Below are 15928 nucleotides of genomic sequence, written 5' to 3'. Positions count from 1 at the left end.
TAAGGCAGAGATACAGGTTGTGGTCTTAAATAAAGGTAATTAAATACAGGCATGTATTATTAAGTAGAAAAATTAGTATGTTAATAATAACAGAATTAAATCTATATTTAATGCAGGGGGCTCCACACACATATCCTGCAGGTCAGAGAAGCATTCTTAAACCTCCAGTTTAAAAGTTATAGGACATGATACTAATTCCTGTCCCATGACATGTGGCATGTCAGTGTACACCACATTGCATGTCAGGTTGAACTAAATAACTTGAGTTTTGTTCAAAATCCTGTATTAGAAGCCTAGTTATTGGATGTGCTGAGCTTTAGACTGTGAGGTGCAGCATTGTCAATTCTTAGTCAGTCTACCTCAGAATTAACCCATTTGCACCCATTGTTAAAATAGATGTGCAAGTTCACACACTTAGCTTATCTAGTCCCTGTAGATAAGTACTACCAATAGAATAGGACTTTCTGGAGCATGTACAAAATTGTTTGCACTATAAGACGCACTTAAAATTCTTTAATTTGCCCAAAAATCGACAGTGCGCCTTATAATCTGGTGCGCCTTATGTATGAATTCTACCAGTCAGGTTGTAAGATGCACTGCCATGTTTTTTTTTAAGAACTACAGTTTTATTTACATAGCTTATCTTAGCTTTACAGGTCTAACCACCCAGCGGCAAGACCTGCTGAATTAGAAGGAAAACACCCCTGTTCCTTTTAATCCGATGCACCTTATGTATGAAAATAGACCAGAAATCAGACGTTTATTGATAGTGCGCCTTATAATGCGGAAAATAAAGTAAATATGGGTGGTGGGTGGTGAGCATTTAACATCCTGACTTACTAACACTATGTTTTGCTGAATGCAATCAAATCCTTACAGCAGCTTCAAAATGTACGAGAAAGTATTTGTCCTATATTGTAAAGTAACACTGAAGTCATCCAGACTGTGAAGAAATGCATAAGGAATCGTATTAAACCTAAAAAGTGTTAAACAAACCAAAATATTCTGTGAAGCATTTAGGTTCTCTTATCTGGGGTTAAGCTGTTAACTTGCGGTTTCTGAAGCTGGTAACTCTGATAAACTTCTCCTGTGTAACAGAAGTGTAACTCTTTTTCTTCTTTTCCTGGGGTGATCCTGATGAGAGCCAGTTTCATCCATAATGTTTTTGATATTTTTGTAACTGCACTTGAGGATACTTGATTTCTGACTGACTGACCTTAATTAGAACATTATTCAAATAGGGCTATACCAATTCTACCTCTTCACATCACAACTGATGCTCTTAACCCTAGAACACTAACGCCGGGTGATTTTCACCCACACAATTTTTCTCCATGTGATTTTCATTGTGTTGCTGCTGTCTGAGTTGCATGGGACTTTAAGGGAGCTTCAGGGTGCTTATTAATGTCATGTTATGTTTGATTCCCTCCTCCTATCTATGTTTTTTTCAAGAGGCATGCGTTCAGGTGTTTTTCATCCAACATTACTGATAGAGAGTAACATATTTTATGGGTGTAATTTACCTGACCAAGTTCATTTATTTAGAATTTTAAAGAGCAGATTTCACACAGCAGCTTTACAGAGATCCGGGTCCGAGCCCCAAGTGAGCAAGCCAATGGCTTCCTCAGAGTAAGAGGAAGAAACCTCAGGAGGAACCGAGGCTCACACAGGGAACCAGTCCTCCTCTGGTTGACACCGGATCAAAGTAATAAAATAATGACAAAGTGACGGTCTGCTGGAGAGTGATGAGGAGCTCATGGAACTTGATGAGCTGTTGAGGAGGTTGTGGAACAAGTTTGCTGCTGGTGGTCGCTGAGGTGCTGATAAAACAGGGGCTGGTTGCATTTTGCCATTTGTACAGAGAATGGATTATAGACAGGGTGAAGCCCATACTCTGTACTCGTATTTTAAATCACCCACTACCATTAAGTTTTTTACAGGGGTCATCATTTAGGCTCCTTCCTTGGTCAGTGTCTTGCTGATTAAGCCCAGGATATCTCATGTCTATGAGAATTAGATTTTATTTCCAGATGGGGTTGGTGGGCTTTTGTAGGAAGGGTGGGTGCTGTTTAAATCTATTTAGATTAGGTCTGCGGTTATAAAGTGGAATGCCCATGCAATAAAACCAGCCATTATTAGAATCTCAGCTGAACCTATCAAAGCGAACGTGAGCCGGTCCTTAATGCCCAGTTTACCACACTGTCTTGGTTCCTGGCTCTTCTCCTGACTTCGCATCCTCGTCTTCTCTTCTTTCTTCCTTTCTTCCATTCCATTTTCACTCTCTTGTGGCTTATGTGTAGCCTCCTCTATTACTCTCAGCGCCAGTCCTTCACTTTCCTGCTCTTCATTTGGTCCTGTCATCTTCTCCTGAACGGTCTTCTCATCAGACTCTTCTTCTCGCTCTCTCTGGAGCTGCTCCTTCCTTCTCTGCTTCTCAAATGTTTGAGCATTCCTTGACCAAAACTGAGCTCTTTTAGCTCTGATACACTCCACGATCCTGTGGGTGGCTGTTTGACGTTTAGAACGCCTTGGTTCTCCTCTCTTCTTCTGTCAGGGGAATGAAAAGAAATCATGGAATAATTCATAATGAATAAAAATATACACTTGTATGTTTTTAGGGAAATACAATACAATTGCAAATTACTTACAAGCAAACCAATATACTGAAAAAATAATAATAACTAAGTCTAAAAAACTAAATAACATAATACATAAAAAAACATAATAACAACTATTACTATTATTAAAATCAGCATCATCATTATCATTAATAAAGACCATCTTTAAATAAAGAATTAGGTTCATAGGTCTCACTCACAGATTCAGTCAGATTCTTTAGTTATTGTTTACTCACCTTTCCAAACAGCGTCATGATACAGATCAGCAGCTATTGAAGATTTAAGTTCACTAAATTCCCAAACAGCTGCTCGATCTCTAATGCTCTCACGCTGTGTGAAGACACTGGGTGTAATCTCTGCTCTTTATACCTGTGTGACGTCACAGTGGAACACGCTGACATTCTGCTTAAGACGTCACAACCTCTCGTGTTCTCTCTGAGCGATAGCCCCGCCCTCTCCGTTCGGCATCGCCGGAGTTCTCACTATTGGCCACGCCCCCTCCATTCCCGCTTGAACTTCACTAGCTGCGCTCCTCACGGAGAGCCAATCCTCTCTGTTGTTTAACCCAAAAGAGCCTATGGTGCTGTATGTGTCACAGACCGTATAAGACGTGTAAATGTCCTTACAGCACTTTTTCTCAACATTTATTTATAAGTATATATAAGTATATAAAATGTGTATATATATATCGACCGGAGCAGCAGCGCTGTGTGATGAGTCAGAGATGTAGCCTGGCTATAGTACTAGAGAGCCAGAGTTCTGTAAAAGTATATATATATATATATATATATATATATATATATATATATATATATATATATATGTTGTGTTATATACATCAGGATTTTAGCCTTATAATATTTACATTCACGTGCCCACAAAAAAAAAATACATTCATGTCATTTCTCACTGCAATCTGATTCAATTTTAAACGTATCAACATTCAGAAATGTGTCTTGGCTCTTATTAGTTAAGATTGTAGTTTTTTCTCTGCATTTAATTTATCAGATTTACTGATTCATGGACAAATGAGCTGGAATCCTTTATAAAGTTTTACCCTGCACTGTAGAAAGAACACAAGTTTTTTTTTTTTTTCAGAAAATCTTGCAGTACTTGATGCTTCCCTCTGGTGACAACTTTCATGAGGATGCGGATTTCATTTTTCAGCATTATTTTGGCCAGAGTGCCAAAATTACCAGTTGACTTACAGTACATAATATTTTAATTTTCCGAGACACTGATTTTAGTTTTTTACTGGGTGTAAGCCACAATCATCAACAATAAAATAAATAAACGCTTAAAATAAATCACTCTGTGTGTAATACATCTATATGAGTTTCACAATTTGAACTGCATTACTGAAATAAAGTAACTTTTTAATAATATTCAATTTACTAGTACGACAAACAAGTATTTCTTAAAAGTCTTTATACACTGTATATTAATATACAATGTAGAAAATAAATTAAATAAAGGAATGCATGTATACTTTTACAAACAATGTTGAATGCTTTGGTACTTCCACTTAAGTGCGGAGATGAAAAAACACTACAACTTCTACTAAAGTCACTTTTTTATAGAGCACTTGACAGAGTACTTTTACTGAACTCTGGCTCTCTAGTACGATAGCCAGGCTACATCTCTGACTATCACACAGCGCTGCTGCTCCGGTCGACCATGTGCGACCTATTTGATAACAAAGCAGCGTGCGGACACGCCTTCATGATGCGAGAGCGTGTGGGCGGGGCCTTGCAAAGCCATCACGTATCAAGATGGCGGCGTCCATGGCGCTGAACTTGGATAATTTACCTTCTGACCCTTTGCTGCTGATTTTATCGTTCCTGGACTTCAGGGATTTGGTCAGGTACGTGTTTACTGCAGATACGATCGCGGCCGGGCTGCTGCAGGAGTTATGGCGCAGTTTGATGCTTGTGTGAGCTTTTAGAGAGGTCGGAAAGTTCGCTAGGTAGCTAATACTGTTTATGCCGCTGGCTGCGGTAGGCTCGGTTAGCTGCTTGTGCTAGCGCTGGTTAACTAGTTAATAAAGAGCGTTATTGTTATATTAGTTAATAAACTGTTAACCTGCGGTAGAGGAACACTGTGTATAATACAGCCAGTGATTTATTTATATTATACTGACAGCCTCTCAATTCTACGATGTAGCCTAGCTATACTTACAGTGAGTAACGTTAGCTCTGCTGGGTGTTCTGTCGAGTTGTGCTACTCTGTCAAACCACGCTACCCTTTTGTGTATATTTAAAGGTAAAAATACAAAATAAGCACAGTGTTAGAGCATGTTACGAGTAGAAGTTTACGTAATATTTGAGAATAGTCTAAATCACTGTATCAGGGTAAATTGATGGTAAAAAGAGTTTATTATAATTATAATAATCTGTTTTTTTATTATTTTTTTAATAATATGTATTATTATTATTAATTGCAGTTACTATTTGACAGTGCAATACTCTTGAGTCCAGGTTGTTAAATGCAGAAAAAAAAAACTCTAAAAAAATTAATTATAAAACACGGGAGAAATAATTTTAAAAAAAGTAGTTTGGCGCATGCGCAGTGTCTTTAGGAAGCATGTATCGATGGGTAGCATAACTCGACAGAACACGGGCTACAGCTAACTGTATTAAGAGCCTGTAGACAGATGTAAACAAGTTTTAGACTGGTCGCGGCAGCAGGTAGATTACTGCTTAAAACATACAGAACAGAGACTCTTTGGGCTTGTATAGGTTACTACCAGGAGTTTGAACTGGATAAGATGTTAAACGATTATTTCGCCATTTGACTTAAAAAACAACGTTTTGTATGTGGCAGCTTTCAGTGTTAATGTAGCTACACATAGCTTATGCAACCTAGCTAGGTTAATTTAGCTAGTTATCCCATTTGATAGGGCATCAATTTTGATTAAGAAAGTTTAAGTTGGGTAGCTACTGCATCAAGACATTACTACTCATATAAGTTAATATTATTAGGGATGCACTCAGAGCTGGACAATATATCGATATTTTATTGTATCGGGATACATTTTCTTATCGAATTGACTCAACTCTACAAATTAAATACATGCAAAAGTTTTTGAGTAGGGGTTTTAAATGTATTTAAATATTGCGACATATATCTTACATTCAGCTTTCCCCCAACAGTAGGCAAATACTAAAATGAAAGGTTTCTCCAGAGAAATTAGTTTTCACGATTTTTTGGTTTCATATTTATTTATCTAACTACGCTCTTCACACATTTAAACTCTCTTTTTAAATAAACTGAGTCTAAAATACAATATTGTTGCAGATCTAATTTACTACAGACAAAGACTTTGTAAATTGACATTTCTAAAAGTCCATTTCCAAAGCTCAATTTATTTATATTTATTGGCAGTAAAGTGTTTTTTTAAAACCAATTAATTGTTTGGTAAAAAATAACCCCTCTCTTTTCTTTACCATAACATTGTATAATTATTATTATTATTATTATTTTTTTTTTACAATAATGAAATTACTGATTTATCAGTAATTTGTTTTCCTTAAAGGCCCTGGCAAAATTATGTACTCACATTTCCAGTTGTTGATTGCACCTGAAGAGCTTAAATGGCAAAAATAACTAGAACAAATAAGGGCTATATATATTTAATAACATGGTGTGCCTCACCAGCTAATTTACACTGTTTTTTGTTTTTTTATCTCAGTTGCAGTCTTGTAAGTCGACGCCTGAATGAGCTGACCGGACATAATCCTCTGTGGAAGGGTCTCTGCCAGAAACACTGGCTTCTTACAGAGTAAGCTTTGCAACTCTCTATGGCTTTCTCTCTCTCTCTCTCTCTCTCTCTCTCTCTCTCTCTCTCTCTCTCTCTCTCATTTCTCATTATTTATATAAACTTATTTTGTACCTGTTTACAAATATTATAGTAGTGGCTTTGACCTTCACAATCATTATAACAGAAAAAGCTGCACTTTGAAAATAAGGGCTCCACAAAAATCACAGAATCAAATTATATCTTGTTTATTTATATACAGTAAATATGCTTATCAGTGGTATTTCTCCACATTGAAATCAAGTTTAAGAATAAATATAATCCACTTCCAGTAAACTGACACTAAACTTGAATGTAAGTAATAATATCACAATTTTAGCATTATTTTAAGATATTATGTTCTTATGTTGTGATTCTTTTGATACCGGCTTCCCCTGCAGGGCAGATAAGGCTCAGAGAGGGCAGAGCTGGAAGGAGCTGTTCCGGGAATTTTACGCAGATCTAGGTCGCTACATTGACCATTACAGCACGCTGAAGAAATCCTGGGATGACCTGAAGAGCTATCTGGGCCAGAAATGCCCACGAATGATTGCCTCCCTCAAAGGTGTGTGCAGTGGCTTATGTAAGAAGCCTGATTCTTAAAGGGAACCTTGAGTGAAAGAAGTGTACTGATTACATTTATGTTAAAATGAACAGGAAAGCAAGTAAACTAGTTGATTGTTTATTTTGTGTTTGCAATTTTTTCCCTCAAAAGACAGGCCATTCATTACTGCAAAAATAGCAGCCTAATATTAGATTAGTTTTTAACAATATATTTTTTGTATTATTTTATTTTATGTTTTGGAACATTGATGTAGTATTTTTTAATCAAATATATCTAAAAAAAATTACTGTACAAAACTGGATGTTGAATCTCATATTTATGTAATTTTACTAAATAATTACATCCCATTCTTTGTCAATAGAGGGCGCAAAAGAGGAGGAGCTGGATGCCATTGAGGCTCAAATTGGCTGCAAGCTTCCTAACGACTACCGCTGTTCCTACAGGATACACAATGGTCAAAAACTGGTCGTTCCTGGGTAAGAATTAAAAATATGCATCTCCATTGCAAAACCTACACCTTACAGCAATATTTAAACCTTGTCTGTATAGTAGCAACATGTTTATTATTTTAAAATCTTTCTCCTTCACACAATCACCGTTAAACATGGACTGTTTAGTTCCTTTCGTTAGATTATTGAGGTTTACATTGTTAGGTTGTGAATAATTAGTAATAGCTCTGTTTCCCCCCCCCCCCTGTGTGTAGGTTGATGGGCAGTATGGCATTGTCCAATCACTATCGCTCAGAGGACCTGTTGGACATCGAGACAGCAGCGGGGGGATTTCAGCAGAGGAAGGGCATGAGACAATGTCTACCTCTCACTTTCTGCTTTCATACAGGGTTGAGCCAGTATATGGCCTTGGAGAGCACAGAGGGACGCATGCGCAGCGAGATTTTCTACCACTGTCCGGTTAGTATTCTCTCTCTGTCTCTCTTTCTCACTATAATTTTGAAACGATGGCAAAAGCTTGTTTTATAAAAAGAAATGTCCAGATTACATCATATTTTAGAAGATTTTTTGCGTCTTGAGTTTTCAATATCTAAAGACTACATTCACACAAATGCATTGTGCATAAAACTATGGACTGAGTTTTCTTAGTTAATTTAACCAAAAGATCATGAACACATGAAAATGCATAAACCCACGATAATACACTGACATTTTAACGTTTTGTTAATTTTGTTTTTGCAGTTTTGTAGCATGCAAATGATTTGTTTTCTTTTTTCTCACAGGATCAATTAGCACAAGATCCATCTGCTATTGATATGTTCATAACAGGTAGGTTATGGTCATACTCATGCAGTTAAAGGAACAGTAAGTAATGAATGCGAGCGAGTGTGTGAAATGGCTACAGAAGTCCAATGTCCAAACAGAGTTTTCTGCCTTACCCACTCCTCTCCAGATGCGAAGCTCAAGTGGGTTGCCAGATTAACAATATGACGGGTTACTACAGAAAATATAGTTTTAATAGTCCTTTAACCATGAGTGTTTTACTGGTAGTAGCGCAGATTTAGTAACAAGCACATTAAACACTGCTACATTTTTTTTTCTAGATTTTGATGTTTGCGATCAACTGTAGAGCAAAAACCTTAGTTTGATGACTTCTTGTGCCATAACTAATGTTTAGATTGTAAATAAAGAAATGTAACATTTTGTAGGAACAATAAATGTGTTGCAACACCAGTGTTGTATCTTAGTTATGTGTTCTTAATAAATATTCTTTTCTTTCTCTTTCTTTGTGACAGGGTCCAGCTTTACTGAATGGTTTACCTCATACGTTCAAAATGTAGTGACTGGAGAGTACCCGATTATTCGGGACCAGATCTTCAGGTACCTGCAAAATAATTTCTTATGGTGAATAGCTAATCAAGTAAAATATTACCTGTTTGTTTTTTTTTTGTTTTTTTTTTTTTTTTTCATAAAACTGAATAATGGCACATTTCTGTAGTTGTTTAGTGACAAGATGACAAAATTTGTGAAGGTCATATTTGTGCAGGTGATGCTATACAGTAGAATACTGCACCAACACTCCTGAGTTCACTTCTTGGAAGTCTTTTGCAAAGAAATGTTTTGCCTTCCAGACCTCAACTTTACTTACAATCAAGGAACTGCTTTTTTCAAATCTTAATCTTCTGTTTTGTGGGTATCGGTTATTTGCTGATACCCATTGCTGCATTGCGGAGCCCAAAGCTGGTGTTTGTTGTGACAACTGTGACGACTGTGAACAAGACATTGCTTTAACAAGCTAATTCAGTTTTCTAAAAAAAAAATCATATCTCATGGGATGTCCAAACTGATTGACTTTAATTTTTGTTTAGGTACGTCCATGACAAGAAGTGTGTGGCGACTACTGGGGACATCTCTGTGTCTGTCTCAACCTCCTTTCTGCCCGAACTCAGTTCTGTCCATCCACCACACTTCTTCTTCACCTACAGAATCAGGTACAACCTATAGACTAGCTCATGCCTCCTCCAACACATGTGAAGCCAATCACTGCCTCTTTTCGAACTGCTGCTGATGCAGCATTGCCGAGTAGCATCACTGCATGTTCAGAGGAAAGCGCAGTGACTCTATTCTAATACATCAGCTCACAGAAACCTTGTGCTGACACCTTGACATCACCCTAGGAGTGATGAGGAAAATAGCGCCATCTACCCACCCAGAGAGAGCAAGACCAATTGTGCTCTCACAGGGCTCCGGCAGCTGATGGCAAGCTGCACGAGATTCGAACAAGCGATTTCCCGCTTGATCTTTGATTATACTAAAGTTTATACCTTGTACTATACATTACTTCCCCCAAGTGTAAAAAAATATATTATATCTCCACATATTAAAAAGCTGCTGAGAGCTGCTCTCACTCTTTAGCCACCACACTCGCTGCTATCGCTACTGTGTTGCCAGATCCCTCTTGAAAAATCTTGCCACACCCCTAAAAAAGTATTTTTTTTCCTTCTAAAATTCTGTCTGATTATGCGCAGAGTGGTCCAGCGGTCTAATGCGCTGCCACTATGAGCAGGAGGTCGCAGGTTCGAACCCCCGCTCATGCAGCTTTGCCGTCAGCTGCCAGCGCACAGAGGGAGTAATATTGGCCCTGCTCCCTCTGGGTGGGTAGATGGCGCTCTCTCCCCATCACGCTTAAAGGTGGTGCTGGGCGGCACGAGGCGTCTGTGAGCGGATGAATTGGAACCGAGCCGCTGTGCTTTCCTCCAAGCGCGCTAGCTGCTCAGGCAATAATTCATCAGCAGCAGCTCTAAAAAAAGGGGTGACTGACTTCACACGTGTCGGAGGAGGCGTGTGCTTGTCCGCATCCTCCAAGGGTCGCAGGTGCCACCGGTGAGGGGGACGGACAAAGGGATGGGCCAATTGGATAACCAAATTGGGAGAAAATGGGGAAAAAGAAAAAAAAAATTGTCTGGTTGTTTTTTAATGATGCTAAATGGTTCTGTTTTACAAAATCATAGTCTAAATGATGCAGTCGCGATTCAAGTGATTCCCAAAACCATAGCTGAAACTTTCAAAGTAACCACATTGGGCAATTGCACAGTGCAAAGCATTTCCTATTATTATTATTATTTTTTTTTAATAATAGCATTTAGTTGTAATATTATTTTTGCTAATAATCACCAAGGCCCAGACAGACAGTGACTTATATTGAAACCACCATCCCACATACAAGATATTTTAAACTTTCTGCAGAAATTGACAGAACATTCTAGGAGAACAGAATATGATTATATGTAGACAAAATTATTAGTAAAAGAAGAAACTTCCATTAATGCATATTATTTTAACAATTATTAAAAAATGTATTTTGTAGGATTGAGATGGCACGGTCAGCACTGCCTGAGAGTGCGTGTCAGTTGGACAGCCGCTACTGGAAAATCACCAATGCCAATGGGAACGTGGAGGAGGTCAGAGGGCCTGGTGTTGTAGGTAAGATGTTGAAGATGGGCAAGTTAGCTGAATGAGCTACATTAGAATTTCCAAAGTTAATCTGTTAAACTTGATTACTCAATATTAAAAAATAATAATTTTCAAATCAGCAATGATTAGTTTACATTTATAGTTGGTTATTTTTTATTATTATATATTTATTATTTTAAACATCAGGATTTTATTGGACAATGAAAAGCAAATGTTCTAAAAATGAACATGGAGTCAGAAGTGCATGCTTCTCTTATTATTTATAATGCCCACCCATAATGTTCGTGATAGTAAAAATTGTGATAAATCTAAACTATAATGTTCTGTGTTTGTAAAGGTGAGTTTCCGGTCATGTCTCCTGGTAAAGTGCACGAGTATGCCAGCTGCACAACATTCTCCACCACCTCAGAATACATGGAGGGCCACTACACCTTCCACAGGCTCAAAAATAAAGAGGAAATATTTGACGTCTCCATTCCACGATTCCACATGGTGTGCCCACCCTTCCGAGAGTCCATAGTGCGCTCGGTACGTAACTTGCATGATATCTATTGCTGAGTATGTAGAATTGGTGTACAACAGAATAGTATTAGTACATTTTTGAATTACGTTTTCATGTCATGCAGTACAAAGAATACAGATTATTATAATGAAATATTTTAGATTAACTACCTAAATGAAAAAAAAAACAGACTGTTGTGTAATGTGTAACAAGCACACTTATTACATCCTAAATCCAAAAAAGTTTTGGAAGTTTTGTAAACATGGAAAATGCTAAATAAAAACAGTGTCTCTTACATTTCCTTTCACTTTTATTTTATAGCAGGCATTAATGAATCCAAGCTATTTCGTATTTATGTTATGTCTGTTCAACTTAATTTTGTTAAAATACTTTAAATCTATTCAAACATTTCAGACAAATTGTGAAATAATAATGATAATTTTAACACATTTTATTTGTAATTCACTTTACATTTCAAAGAAATCTCAAAGTGCTACAGCAAAAATAAAATCAGAAACAAACTTTTAGGAACAAGTGGATAAAAACAAAAAAAAATTCACACATCAGAGATGAATAAAAATGTCCTAGTAGGCCTTTTTGAATAAGAGAAGTTTTTAATTAGAAATAACTTGGGTATAAACTGTTTTAATAAAATAACATTTCCCCAATTATTAAAACAGGAACTTGCAAAAAAACACAATTTGAAGTGATGTGCAAGACAAAAAATATTATTTCTTTGTTGTTATTTAGTAGTAGAAATAGTAATTTTATTTGTATGATTTTTTTACACTTTTAACATGATCTCTTTCTCTCTCCCCTTTTTTTTACTCAGAGCTCAGTGAGTGAGGTGTCTGTCATTCCATTTAACGAAGACAATTCCTCAGATACAGATGACTACGAGGAGGGAGAGCTGCGGGGCATGAACATGGCCAACCCCGGAGGGCGCTGTCCTCGTCACGTCTGATGCACTTGTTACTTTCTCCCCCCGTTCACATTCACACACACACACACACTTGTACACACTCGCACACCCACATGCACACACAAGCAGCATGGCAGTAGAGAGCAGAGTTTTGAGAATTCCATTGTTTATTATACAAAGGCTTTGTGTCTGTCCTCTCATGAACCTGCACACTTGTGTGTGTGCGAGTGTGTGCGTGATTCTCCCAGTAGCGTTCAGAGAGAGAATGAGTGACAGTGTGATACTATAGTCGCAGTGTTCACTCTCAAAAAGGCTTACGAGCGAAGGCCCACAAAAACACAACACATTCAGTAAGCTTTTGTTTGGCTTACACTGCCGGTACTGTTGTCAGCTCTGAACTTAAAGAGACTGCCACTAACCTGAATAACCCACCAAACATACAATAAAACAAACTGCAGCACCACATTATCTCCACAATAAAACAATATTTTGGGGTAGGATAACATTTTATATGAATATAGAATATAAAATATCTATGATTTATTATATTAGGTTCTGGAGGACAGACTGAGCCATTGAGTGTTTACTGTGTTGTTTTGTTATGGATAGATGATATTCAATTGTATTTAAAAAAAAAAAAAAAAAAAAAAAAGCACATCTGTCAAAAACGACCAATCACAATACAGAGTACCAGCTCCAAGCAGTCCTAATTAGCACATCACCAGTGGACAGTCTCTCTCTCTCTCTCTCTCTCTCTTTTTTCTCTTTCTTTCTTTCTTTCTTTCTCTCTTAATTTCTCTTTCTTTCTTTCTCTCTTCTCTCTCCCTTTTTTCTCTTTCTTCCTTTCTTTCTCTCTATCTTTCTCTCTATCTTTCTATCTCTCTCTCTATCTCTCTCTCTTCTCTTTAGCCCTATCCGGATGGGATTAGTTTCTCAGGGGGATGTCTGTGAAAAATTTTTCGCACTTCTACTCAGTGATAAAACGTCCGAACTGCAATTGAAAAACCAGGAGGACCAGTGAGTTTTTTGGCTTTCTCACATAACATGACGTTCAGTAGCTCCTACATTTCCACTTGCTGTTGTGTTTTTACACGGATCTCTCTCAAAACGAGCGTCCAAAGTGTAATTACAGTGCGTGGCAGTAAACAAATAGCTATTTTTATTAAACAGAAGGAGGCGAAACTCAGAGATTTGCATCCAGACAGGACTAAAATTACCGGAGGACCACAGAGTTCAGCAAATAACAATGAATAATTCCGCCTGTAATTTTCTCAGAGGTCAACAAAGAACAAATTACCCTGAGAAACGAATCCCGTCTGTATAGGGCTTTTTTCTCTTTCTACACCACCTTCAACTCAGGAAGAGCGTGTTATCTGCTGAATTTGGGATGTTGAGAGCAGGTAAACACTATAATCAAAAGGTAAAAAAAAAAGTACTAGATTTTTTTTTTTTTACCTCGCTGTAGCTCATCTGCTTCATCTTCACAGCTTGTTATCACCTTGATGCACCACAGATCTGTTATCTATCATTTAATGTTGTGTGCATGATTCTCAGTACAGCAAGTAAAATACATGAAATACAATGACCTGCCAAATGTCATGAGATAAGAACTAGTATTGTGTCCCATGGAAGTTAAAAAATAACATACTGATCCGACCTGTCTAGTGGCATGGACAGTTTTAGCTAGATACCGCCAGTCATGGTCATTACCCCACACTGCACTGTCCACTATTGGGGATGCCTTCTATGATTTATTCCTGGATCGAGCATGGTTAAATATCTGCACAACATCTTAAATTGTATGGCTTATCCATGTGATGCCCACTTTCAGGCCTGCTAGAGCATTAGTCACAAGGTAATCTTTAGACAAAGTAGAGGGCGAGCAGTTGTGCAGCATCAGTTGGGCTACAGACAGTAATTGTACACCTACAAAATTACAACTATATGATACGTCTACCTGATTTGAACAGCCAGTGATTTTTCAGGTAGTTACATGGTCGTGGCTTAGTTTACAGTTTATTTTGTTATGCTATGAATGAGTTGGCCTGTACCACTGGAGTATTCCTCACCATACACAAACACAAACATGCACACTGGACTCGAGCATTAATTTACACTTTTTGCACGCACATTGGAATTTCTTCTTTTTGCATTGAGGCAAGTTCTTTAAGAAGGTAAAGGTGAATGCTTTGCCCTCTCTTGTTCTCTATTTCTTTCTCTTTGATAGATAGATAGATACTTTATTGATCCCCGAGGGGAAATTTGTCCAACACACACACGCACACACACACACACGCACACACAGTTGTACAGGCTCTCTTGTATCTGTAATCAGTCTAAAAGAAGGCATTGTTTTTGATTGATCTTTATTAGTAATTGATAGTTATTTTGCTCTTCGATTTGTTGTAAAATAATGCAGTGCAATAGGGTTTTCAGGCTATCTTCTATTCTATTATCTCTTAAGTTCTGATTGATTATTAAGTATTTGTTTTTTATTTTGTAAATGTGTTGTTTTTTATGTTTGGGGTAAATAAAACAGGAAACGATGTCCTTTTGTGTGCAGAAGATGTTCACTTTTAAAATGTGTTTATCCTGCAAATGAATGGCTAAATTGTTCAGATATTCCTAAGGGTCAGGGATAGTCCACTTCTGTGAAATGTGTCTCAATAGATTATTGTTCTCATAACACAGAATGTATTCCATTCAGACCCCACCCCAACCCACCCGCCATTCTCTTGTCTTTATTGGTGTCAGTTTGGATGCTGTAATCGTAGTGAGATGAAGAGTGCTTTGTTAGCGCTTCGCCTGGTAACACTTTGTGTTGTCCCTTGTTTTGGTTCATAGCTCCTCCTCTTTATTTAGGCCTTGCCCTCACTTTTCATACGATGAGCAGCAGCCAATTAGTTCTCTGGCTGCAGTCACATGGGATACACATCTGCATGGGTCTGTTACAGGCTGTGCTCATCAAAATGATGTCCAAGGCTGGTTTTATGCTAGATTAGATTTGTGTCCATTTACATAAGGAATTAACTGGATTATATTTGTGTTGAAAGTATTTACATAAGAACTTGTTTTATATCTGATCCAACTACAAACCCAATTCCCAAAAAGATGGGATGCTGTGCAAAATGTAAATAAATGTAAATAAAAACAGAATGCAATGACTTGCAAATCCCAAAGGCCTGTATTTTATTCACTATAGAATATACAGAACATATTTATAGAGCTCATTCAGAACCATCTACAATTCATAATATCATCAAAAGATTAAGAGAATCTGGAAAACATTCCAGTGCACAAGAAATAAGGTGAATGCTCACTATTGGATGCTGGTGATCTTCAGGCACTTCATTAAAATTGGGCTGTACTGATTATGTACTGTAAATCACTACATGTGCTCAGGTGGAACTCTTCAAGAAACCACTGTCTGTGAACACAGTTTGCTGTGCAATCCACCAATGGAAGTTAAAGCTGTTCCCTGCGAAGAAGAATACATGTGTCAACACAATCTAAAAACACTGCCGTCCTCAATTTGCCTCAGTACCTTTTAAACAAAGTTTGGCCAAATTAGGAACAATAGATTCCCATATACAAGTTCAAAT

The 15928-nt window shown here is 37.5% G+C and overlaps 2 protein-coding genes across 3 annotated transcripts; one reads left to right on the top strand and one right to left on the bottom strand.

Moving 5' to 3' along the window:
* Positions 1–1526: 1526 nt before the first annotated feature.
* On the bottom strand, positions 1527–2989 carry LOC103038344 (uncharacterized). 2 transcript variants are annotated; one of them, XM_007244905.4, is made up of 2 exons: positions 2855–2989; positions 1527–2544 (listed from the first exon to the last, which is right to left on the bottom strand). In XM_007244905.4, exons 1-2 carry the CDS (start codon positions 2870–2872, stop codon positions 2080–2082), a joined length of 483 nt encoding a protein of 160 aa, XP_007244967.3. In that variant the 5' UTR covers positions 2873–2989; the 3' UTR covers positions 1527–2079. The 2 variants fall into 2 exon arrangements, with proteins under 2 accessions (XP_007244967.3, XP_007244966.3); XM_007244904.4 differs by having other exon boundaries at positions 1527–2547; positions 2855–2984.
* A 1361-nt stretch (positions 2990–4350) lies between these two features.
* On the top strand, positions 4351–15505 carry fbxo3 (F-box protein 3). The gene is made up of 11 exons (XM_049471171.1): positions 4351–4482; positions 6310–6399; positions 6816–6979; positions 7341–7455; positions 7683–7887; positions 8211–8256; positions 8724–8812; positions 9301–9419; positions 10796–10911; positions 11240–11430; positions 12237–15505. Exons 1-11 carry the CDS (start codon positions 4391–4393, stop codon positions 12366–12368), a joined length of 1359 nt encoding a protein of 452 aa, XP_049327128.1. The 5' UTR covers positions 4351–4390; the 3' UTR covers positions 12369–15505.
* The last annotated feature ends 423 nt before the right edge of the window (positions 15506–15928 follow it).

This window comes from Astyanax mexicanus, chromosome 23 (genome assembly GCF_023375975.1).
Source record: "Astyanax mexicanus isolate ESR-SI-001 chromosome 23, AstMex3_surface, whole genome shotgun sequence".
In the NCBI taxonomy this organism is placed as follows: domain Eukaryota; kingdom Metazoa; phylum Chordata; class Actinopteri; order Characiformes; family Acestrorhamphidae; genus Astyanax; species Astyanax mexicanus.
This window is presented reverse-complemented; position numbering and strand designations above follow the sequence as displayed.